Source organism: Bombyx mandarina, chromosome 15, assembly GCF_030267445.1.
Source record: "Bombyx mandarina strain Sakado chromosome 15, ASM3026744v2".
In the NCBI taxonomy this organism is placed as follows: Eukaryota; Metazoa; Arthropoda; class Insecta; order Lepidoptera; family Bombycidae; genus Bombyx; species Bombyx mandarina.
In genome coordinates this window covers 8182663-8192983 of record NC_143221.1, presented here as the reverse complement: position 1 = coordinate 8192983, position 10321 = coordinate 8182663, and the positions used below count along the sequence as shown (strand labels likewise).

Below are 10321 nucleotides of genomic sequence, written 5' to 3'. Positions count from 1 at the left end.
GGTAACTAAGACCTTTAAGTCATGTCTTATTATAATTTATATTTTTATGAAAAATGATATTATGGAGTGATTTTTTTATTTTATTGCCTTTGTAGGCAGACGATCATACGGCCCACCTGATGGTAAGTGGTCACCGTCACTCATGGACGTCAGCAATGCCAGGGGCAGAGCCAAGCCGATGCCTACCAATGAAATGAAATGAAGATGATTAGTTTGAGACACTAATCAACTGGGATGAAATTAAATGAAATGAATTGAGACGATATGGGATGAAATATAATCTCAATAAAATGGTGGTCATTTACTAAGATTTTTCAGTGGACTTTTTGGAGGATCCAGAAAAGTTACGTCCAGCTGCTTTGTTTCATTTTCCCACATTTGTGCACTTTCACAGATATTAAACCGTTAATAAACCACCATTATTATACATTTAAACCGAAGAAACACTAAATAGACAAAATAAAACAAACCACACAACTTCACTCCTCGCGTTCCCGCCAAAAAGTCCCTTTCACTGAGTAGTAGGGCTGCCAGCATAGATTAAACACCTTCCAGTACAGCTAATTTATTTTGTACCGCTGAATAAATACAAGTTTGCTAGGTAAGTACAATCGTCTATGGGTTAAGACGGTAACCAATGTATTGAAACCATACTTGAAAACGAAAAACTGTGTTTTTAGATCATTGCAAATACATTCCACGTAATATAATTTATAATCAAGTGGCATGCAGGTTGACTTAGTCTCAAAATATTTTCACTAATAAAGAATTAATTATGGCAGTAAAAAAGCTAATACTTTCTGAACCAACCTTGAAGTCGTCGTGGCTTAAAGGATAAGACGACCGGTGCATTAGTATCTAGCGATGTATCGTTGTTCAAATCCCTCAAGAAAGTACCAATTTTTTTAATAAAGAATGTAGGTACCTAACAAATTATGTTGACGATTGAGTTTCACGGTGATGTAATCATCCTGTAATAAAACCCCCAAAATTAAAATTTCAGCAATTTCCTACCTAATTGGTTTGAGATAAATAGAAAAATCATTTTCATTTCATTCTGATTCATTTCACTTTTTTTAAAACGGCTGATCTAAGTCTTCGTAATGAAAGATTTGGCTGCACGGGGTACATTTTCTGTGCCTCTCCAGTGTATGTCCAATAATCACACAAAAATTTTTAGAAAAAAAATTTTTGAATCGCAATACGACTTCCATTCATAGAAAATATCATATTTTGTAAACAATGTCAAAACCACACGATGATAAACCTGGCGAGGGTTTGCGGTCTATGCGATCAACTACAGCATTTAGAGTGGTCAATTTTGAACTATACGCAAAACCCGTGAGTAAAAATTTTTCATGAACCCATAAGCTTTACTTTCTTGACGCTGGTATTCACTTCTTTAACTAAGATTTGTAAACAATCAAGTAATGAAAGGACATTAAAATCAATGACCCGGTCATCATTTTAATCTGTCTATTAAATATCACACTGATTGATAATGTAGACTTTAAGCATATTGAACCCATTCTAAAACTACCACTCAGATGTATTTTATGTTATAGTCTAAATAGAAGGCAGAGATGACAAAATTTGCACATATAGTTATTTTATGCTTCTCCATAACAATGAAAAGCAGTCATATAATAAATAGTAGTTTTGAAATACAAATTAAGAAAAGCAATTCATCATTCTTTTATGGATAAAAGTGAGTGCAACAATTCTACAACATAATTTAAACATAGACCTTATGTCACAAAGCGGATGGTGGCATTCACATTATATCTATTGGCTCCTTTAAACATATAGACCAAACACGTTTTTTAACCAGTCTGTGCTATAAATAAATACCAGCGAAATGCTATATTATAATATATAGCAGTAATTGTATATTGTAGTTGACAATGGGAAACCTCTGACTGCCATTTTAAATGAAAACTTTATTGTTTCAGAATATAGTCATAATGAGCATAGGACTGACATGCTTTGGTTTGGCTCTAGGATACATTGCATACATGCGACAAAAATATGAATCAATGGGATATTATTCTGCTATTGATAAAGATGGAAAAGAGATTTTTGAAAAGAAGAAATCAAAATGGGATTGAAATTATAAAAATTCTAAAAATTGTAAATAACTATTAATATATTGTAGTAATAAATAATGGTTAAAATAACAACAATTTTCCTCATACAAAAAAAGCACCACATAATTGAATTTGGGGATTTGAAACCTCTGGAACTTAAATGGGAAGAAGCTTTTAATAAAATAATACATCAATTGCAAGCACATAAATAATGTAACTAGTAGACATAGTTAACTTTCGTCTGCCCTCCATACTATCGTGTATCACTAATGTTGGTTTTAGTAATCCATCCAAATCAGCTAAGAATTACAGTAAATATTTATGTCTCATTTAAATCTCTTTGTGGTCTAATTAAGATTTAACATCTAATAAACTATTTAGAAACGTTCAAATATTGTTAATACCCCTAACAGTATTTTTATATGTACATGCAAAATTTTCAGCCGAGGCCAAGTGAGCCAGAATGAAACAAATTCACTTAACGTAACTTTTGGATCTTTCCAAACTATTTATAAAAGTCATCATATCAAGTGGTGAAAGGCTATTTGATTCAAGCGATTTTACAGGAAAGCCAATTAAAGTTTAAGATTTGGCAAAAATAGTATAGCAAATAAACTTCTTCAGCTTAATGTTCACCATAGTGAGAGAGATTTGAAGAAAGAGTTGCGGTCAGGAAAGTCCTTGGAAGGAGAGCCAGATGTTTTTGGCAAAAAAAGGTCTTTGTTGATGAACCGTAGATGGAACTGGTTACTGTCCTCGTCGAGCCCTTCGTCGCTTGCGACTGAATTAGCCCATAGACATAGCTCACTGAGTTTCTCACCGGATCTTCTCAGTGGGTCGCGTTTCCGATCCGGTAGTAGATTTTGCTGAGCACTGCTCTTGCTAGTGCTAGCAATACTCTCGGTTTGTGCCCCGTGAGCTCACCTACATGTCAAAGAGAAGCTGAAATAGCCTCTCAAGGCTATCCGCATACGTAGGAAAAAAAAGTGGATGAAAGTGTTTCCAGATAGTTTTAAACCATTTATTTCCCTAGAGTATTTTCTACAGAATATACGGTACAAGACACAAAGAAGTCCTCATTCATGTTTATATTTTATGTCGTCTCATTTAATTCAATTCCTTAACAATTTCGATTCCTCTTAATTCCTCCATTGCAATTCTTTCAACATTAATAAAATATTAGGCGTTGGCTTGATCACAATTAATTTAGCTGTACGGTTGGTGCTTCCTTTGCTTATTGAAATGAACCAATCAAACAAGAAAAACTTGTTTTGACTTACCAAGCTTAACATTATTTTATTAAAATTGTTTACATCGTGTAGTATTAAATAATTTCAAAAAATGTTTTCTGCTTTGAAAAAGTTAGCTAGAAGCAGTGATGATCGGTGCCCTCCTCCAATGCCAATGTCTTCCTCGTTGCAGAAAAAGTTTTCTAGAGGAGTGCATTTTAATAGTAAATACACAGTATAAAATTTAATTAAAGGTTTCTATTTCTGAGAAAAGTGTAAAATGTATAAATATTTTTATTACAGTGAAAATATTGATCAAAGGAGATAGAAATGTTGGTAAATCGTGCCTTCTTCAACGTCTTCAAGGCGGTCCATTTATCGAAGACTATGTTCCAACAGATCAAATACAAGTGGCTCCAATACACTGGACTTATAAAAACAGCGATTATATAGTGAAGGTCATCAATAGTAGTATTTTCCAATCAAATTGTATGGCTTATTTACTAGTAGTCCGAAAAACTGTCCCTGGAAAAATGGTTAACTGTAAAAAAAAACTTATAACATGTTAAGAAACCGCTCAAAAAAAAAAAGAACAAAAGTAGGATCTAAACTCTCAAATAGTAAAGTATAGAGATATACAGCCTATGACTTAGTTTTCACTGGAAAATAATATTTTGTTTTCCATTATATCCATATAATTTTATTATTAGGATCCATTATAAATGAAGTTAAATATAAGCATATAATAATTTGAATTTTTTTATCTATATTTTACTGAAATCTAAGGTTTGCATGAAATTATATATCATAATTGCCATTTTTAACTAGGTAGAAGTTTGGGAGGTTGTGGATAAAGGACGTACAAAAAAGAAAACCCCAATAGGACTGAAGTTAGAAAATCAATCAGCCCCATCATTAGAGGACAATCTCGATGCTCCTGTACTAGATGCAACCTTTTTGGATGTCTACAAAAATACCACTGGTGTTATACTTATGCTTGATATAACTAAGCCTTGGTAACTATTTTATTTTTAATACACTGATACATCAGAAATGTATGAAGATGTATAATTGATATTTATTAGAACTATCAGAAATGCTCCTAAATTATGATTACAGGACATTTGAATATGTTGTGAAAGAACTATCACAAGTACCTGCAGATTTGCCAGTTGTTATCTTAGGAAACCATTGTGATATGCAGCACCATCGCCAAGTGCATTCCCACCATATTGAACAGGCTTTACATAATGCAAAGCAAATTAGGTAATAGTTTTATGTGTTTGTGAATTAATTAGTCAAAACTTACTAATGAAATACTTAGTTAAGTAATAATTTTATTGTTGAGATTTTCTATGGATTATTTTATTTATTTATTTATTTATTACACTTCATGTAAAATTTACATTGGCGGACTTAATGCCTAAGGCATTCTCTACCAGTCAACCAAAGGTAGTGCAGAGTAAATAGTGGTAGGTGCAATGATATTTATATTAGGTAACGAATACATACAAAAAAAGTATATCTACATATATACAAAATCACATATACATATACATACATATATACACACATACATACATATAATAGTTTATACAGTATTAAAAGGAATATATTAATAAATTTCCTTAACAAATAACTTAGGATTAGTAGTATTTCTAATTTTATTCTTGAATTGAGGTTTAATCCATGAACTCTTTTCAACCCATTTAATATATATCTTTAATATAACTTTTACTAATTATGTTTTCAATGACCTTTCATTCTTTTAATGATTAAAAATTTAAAACTTATCCAGTTTCAGCTTATGAAAAAAGACATTCTAAAATATTATTTTAAGTGGAAGCATTTAATCTATTTTTTTGTATTAAAATTTCACCAGAACAGCTCCAGTTCGTTATGCAGAATCGTCCATGAGAAATGGCTTTGGATTGCGTTTATTACATAAGTTTCTGAGTATACCATTTTTGCGCCTTCAAAAGACAAGTTTGTTAGAGCAACTACAGAGAAATCAAAGAGATATGGAAGAAATAGAGCAGGAATTAGATGAATATCAGGTATTAAATAGTTAAATGAATTAAGGGCTATGTTACAATTCTTAAGGTAATTTTTCACAAAAATTAAGGTTCATAGTTTGGAAAATTTATAGTCTAAGCCCCACATATATTAATAATACATAATCATTAATCAAAATTGTAAAATATCAGATTCCGTAAATTATTTCAATGTTATCAAGTCTGGATTTTTTTTATATTTATTGCCCTTGTAGACAGACAAGCATACGGCCCACCTGATGGTGAGTTGTTACCGTCGCCCATGGACTTCAGCAATGCCAGGGGCAGAGCCAAGCCGCTGCCTATTATTACCAGCAGAATAATGACATCATTTAAAGTTGCTATTATACTACAGAATTATTATAGACTCCTCACATATATTTTTTAGACTTATACATACATCTATATACGTATAACATATTCCAGAATTCAGAAGAATCACAGTACAACACATTCCTAGATCGTTTAACAAATAAAAGGAAACAGAACACTAATCAAGTTGAACCTCGACCAAGCAATGAACGCTCTCCTAGCATTGTACTAGGTGGTGGGAAACCCATAGTGCCACCCAGTGTAAATCCATTAGTGAGTTGAAATTTTAATATAAGTCCCTAAAATAATTTACTTATATATGAGAAACAAAAAATTGATGTCCCTTCACTGTAGTTCGAATGGTTATCGCATTTCAATTTCCTGAATAAATACAGATCTCACATGTCTTCATGAACAAAGTAATAATGTAGACATAACATTGTTTAAAAATACCTGTAATGACTTCAATACACCCATACAAGTCTACATACTTATTTAAAAAAAAAACCAAATGATGGTACTATGTACATCTCTTATACTTATGTGTGTTCATCTTAAAATAGTATGCAAATAAAATTCATACAAATTACAGCTGGCCCAATCTCTAAATCCATCAATGAAAGCACAAATACCAGAAGCTAAGCAAACTCAATTTGTTCACCCTGATCTTATAAAACCTAAGCAAACTGTAAACATGGACACGACGCCGCCACGCCTCCTCCAACACGATAGGTAAAGCAAAATAATATGCTTGGTTTCTATCAATTGTTGATGGTTTTATGGAAGCATTTAATCTTTTATAGAAAGTGTTTTTAAAAGATTGAATGATTAATGTTAAGGTGCATGATTTTTTTGTTTTAGTAATCAAAGCACACCTTCAGTCACAAATGCGGGTAGTTCTGTTGGAACTCTAGACGAATTTTATGCTGGTGCACTAGATAGTAGCTTCTTGGAGGATCTAACACCTTTGTCTAGTAGTAGACAGGAGATACAATTTGAATCGGAAAGGTATATTAGTTTAAATTTTTTTTGACACAAGATTTGAATTATTATTCGATTTGAATTTAAAAAAAACTACCAGAAGTTATTACTCCTTATAAGTTATTTACAGACCAGATAGTACATTTCACTCTTTTAAGCAATTCAACTTTGGCTGAATATTTTATTTATTAACTTGGTTTGAAATAACTTTTATTCTGTTTTACTAAAGTATACGATTGATTTTTATTATAGTTAATAATATGCCACCTTTATCCCACATAAAATTTATAGAGATAAAACAGAATATTTTTTAATTTAACTAAAAATATTGCAGTGATGATGACACTACAAATCCTAAAGTTACAGTAGATGAAGATGATCTTGATATCGATACTTTTTCGATTGAATTGACACAAAAAACAAAGCTGCAACAAAAAGACCAGCTAGTGGAAACAGATTTACGTAAAACGATTGAAAGAAATACAAGCCAAGAGCGGGAGAGTGAAGCGGAATTTGAAAAGACATCAAATCCAGATATAAATTTACCTATATTTGAAAATAGACATAACATCCAATTGTCTTTGGATAATGACTTCCCTCCATGGAGTGGTGACTCTAGCGTTAGAAGATCACCTGAAGGTAATTTTAGACTTACTAAAAATGTTGTCTGTTTGTTAAATTCCTTAAGGAATTGTTCATGATGCTATATGAAAGTGCAAGCGTGCAATGCAAATGGCGAGCGTTCTTACTATACAGAATTCAGATTTTTTATAGTAGATGGCGTCATAGTTCTTTAAAATTCAGTTTAATTCATTACTTAATCATTACTTTTTTATTGTTCAATTTAATTTTGTAGGTGGCGAAGATCCTGATGCCCTTAAAGATCCTGGTGATAAGGTAAGTCTGAAATTTGAGTGATATTATTTGAGACACAATATTGTTTATTAGGCTTACTAAACTCAAATGTTACGTTGGAAGTTTTTAGTTTTCATATTAAGCCCAGCTGCACTGGACATCAGAGGCCTATGTTCAGCAGTGGACAGGCTGAGATGATGATGATTAAATTAGATCAAGATCGTGATGGCAGTGGGGTATCTAAAGCAGTTCACTAGTTGTATCGACCATCGTTACTTGAAGATGTATGCAGACACAATATTTAAAAAAAAAACTTCAAATATGATTTGAGAACTAGATTAGTTAAGGTTTTTTTAGAGTTAAGGGTACATAATCTGAATAATTGAAATCTGAAATAACTGAATCCGGTACAGCCCAGTGAGTTTCTTGCCGGATCTTCTCAGTGGGTCGCGATTCCGATCCGTTTGTAGATTCTGTGAAGCACTGCTCTTGCTAGGGCTATTTAATAGTTATAGCAAATTATCTATCAATTTATCCACAAATTATCTACTTATCAATCCGGGCGTAGTTGGAATAGCCCTCTAGGCTACCAGCGAATAGATAAGGGGAAAACGTTATTTTAGTTTTTAAACTATCGTTACTTATTTCACTTTCAAAATATAAATTAATAAAACCATTATAACATTTTTTTCCGTGACATAGTTTTCTATTAGATCTATCTGTTTTAAATACAGTTGCCACGACCTAACTGGCAACTATCGATTCTCGGTTGGGGTCAACGTTCCTGGTATAGTCGACCTCTGGCATTGCTTATGGACAGCGCTGAAAAATTTCAATAGGTGACCTTTGTACACTCTGAAAAACCTCCCTTTTTCAGTCTGAAAAAAAACACCACAAGAAGAAAAAGTCCAAAGATAAAGACCGCGGCGACTACAGTGAGATATCAGAACGCAAAGAGAAGAAACAAAAACGTAAGAAGTCTAAAAGTGAAAAGAAACCCAATCCTCAGCAGGACTTGTTAGCGCCTTCAGGATCTGTAGACTTCGACTATGCAGAATATGATAGCATTTAACAAAATACGAATAAGTTCTAATAGCTTGTTTCTGTAATTGTATGTACTTAACAAAATCTATAATGCATCGTCTTTAAGCTAATTTTGTGCCTGCCTTATTTTCTTTTATAGCCATACTATTTGTCTATTAGCTATAAGAAAAATGAAAATTTAATCCGTTTTACGATAACATTCCAGCTACGAGATTTCAAAAATAGGAATAGTCATTACATACAGGGTTTAACGGGAAGTAAACTGAAACTATGTTCCTGAGTGCTTAGTGCGAGTTTCTTAACGTTCTGGATAGCGTAAAAGTTAACCCAATTTTGTATGCAGTTGGAACAGCGCCCCTAGCGGCAATCGTACGCAAACGATTCCATTCCATACAAATATGAGCTAACTTTTACGCTATCGAGAACGTTAAAAAACTCGCACTAAGCACACTGTACTAAACTTTATGATAACGCAAACACAACGGGCAGCCGCGTTCTCTCCAGACCGTATTATGCGCGTTAATTTATTACTCATGGGTTGAATTGCGTGCCATGCAAAAATAATATTAAATTAAACTATGGAGTAACGATGTTATTAGTTACATCGTGTCTGGCGTTATCCATCACTTGCCTTAGTGTACGGGACAGTTCTTCAAAATCCTGAATTAAAAAAAAAAAACATCTGTGCTTGCCATTTTATAAACATTTTCAAAGGCTACATTAATTATGTAATTGTTTTATAATTATCCTTAGTTAAATTTATAATGAAGCGTTCTAGTTAAACATCTCGAATATTATTTTAATATTTAGAAAATAAATTTTGAAATTTGAGTACATTATTGTTGATTAAATAATAGAATGATTTCGCCAACTAAGTATATACTTACGTTTGTTTGTGCAATAAAGAATTTATCTATCTATATTATAGTCATGAATCTTATGTATTTGTATATATTGCGACTTCATTGGTCGTAATAGAATTGTAATTGTTATAACCTTTGCTTTGATGGTCATACCTTCACCGTCATAATTTATATTAGGTATAGATAGGTACCTAAATACCAAACATACCTACTGTAAGATCATAAAAAAAACATTTAATGTAAAAGAAACTAATTACTATGATCTGCGTAATATTTTTATAACTATTAATTGCTTGTTAAATATTAAACATTGATATTGTCATTATTTTTATTTGAGTTTGTTTTAATTCTTTCTACCCCCTACTTTCTACCTACTCCTTTTTTCTCGAGCATAGCAATTGACTTCTTGCGATACCATTGATGCCAGAGTCGAGTTTATAAAAATCTTAAATTACTAAATATCTACGCAGATATTCTGTTCTGAGAAAAATGATATGGAGCGAAATGAGATGAAGTTGACTCATTTCAGACTTTGGAATTAAATAAGGTCACTTTTAAATTATTATTAATTGAAACTTCAGTGGGACTTTTTTGTAAAACGTGAGAGGTCTTATATACTCTGTAATATAAGTTACTTTATCACAGTAATTTTCGTACATTCCAGTTAGTTTCGCAGTTCAATTTTAAAGGAATTAATGGGACAAAACAATTTGTCAACGCAAAATATTTAATAAATACAATCTATTGAAAATTCAAATGTACAACCACATCGATATTTTATTGGTTAGATTATAAAAATTGGACCCCGTGCGAGAAGTCCACGTAGTAATGTAACAATATTACAAACAAAAATCTCTACATAACAGAACTTACAGATATTAGTCAACTTTATTTTA

At 32.0% G+C, this 10321-nt stretch overlaps 2 protein-coding genes across 2 annotated transcripts; both read left to right on the top strand.

Annotated features, from left to right (window-relative positions):
• The first annotated feature begins 1171 nt into the window (after positions 1 to 1171).
• LOC114249383 (small integral membrane protein 8) lies at positions 1172 to 2177 on the top strand. Its single transcript, XM_028182927.2, has 2 exons — positions 1172 to 1341; positions 1953 to 2177. Exons 1-2 carry the CDS (start codon positions 1243 to 1245, stop codon positions 2106 to 2108), a joined length of 255 nt encoding a protein of 84 aa, XP_028038728.1. The 5' UTR covers positions 1172 to 1242; the 3' UTR covers positions 2109 to 2177.
• A 1159-nt stretch (positions 2178 to 3336) lies between these two features.
• On the top strand, positions 3337 to 9756 carry LOC114249394 (rab-like protein 6). The gene is made up of 11 exons (XM_028182948.2): positions 3337 to 3540; positions 3620 to 3774; positions 4145 to 4332; positions 4436 to 4582; positions 5199 to 5373; positions 5797 to 5955; positions 6275 to 6414; positions 6544 to 6690; positions 6998 to 7302; positions 7520 to 7560; positions 8396 to 9756. Exons 1-11 carry the CDS (start codon positions 3429 to 3431, stop codon positions 8588 to 8590), a joined length of 1764 nt encoding a protein of 587 aa, XP_028038749.2. The 5' UTR covers positions 3337 to 3428; the 3' UTR covers positions 8591 to 9756.
• The last annotated feature ends 565 nt before the right edge of the window (positions 9757 to 10321 follow it).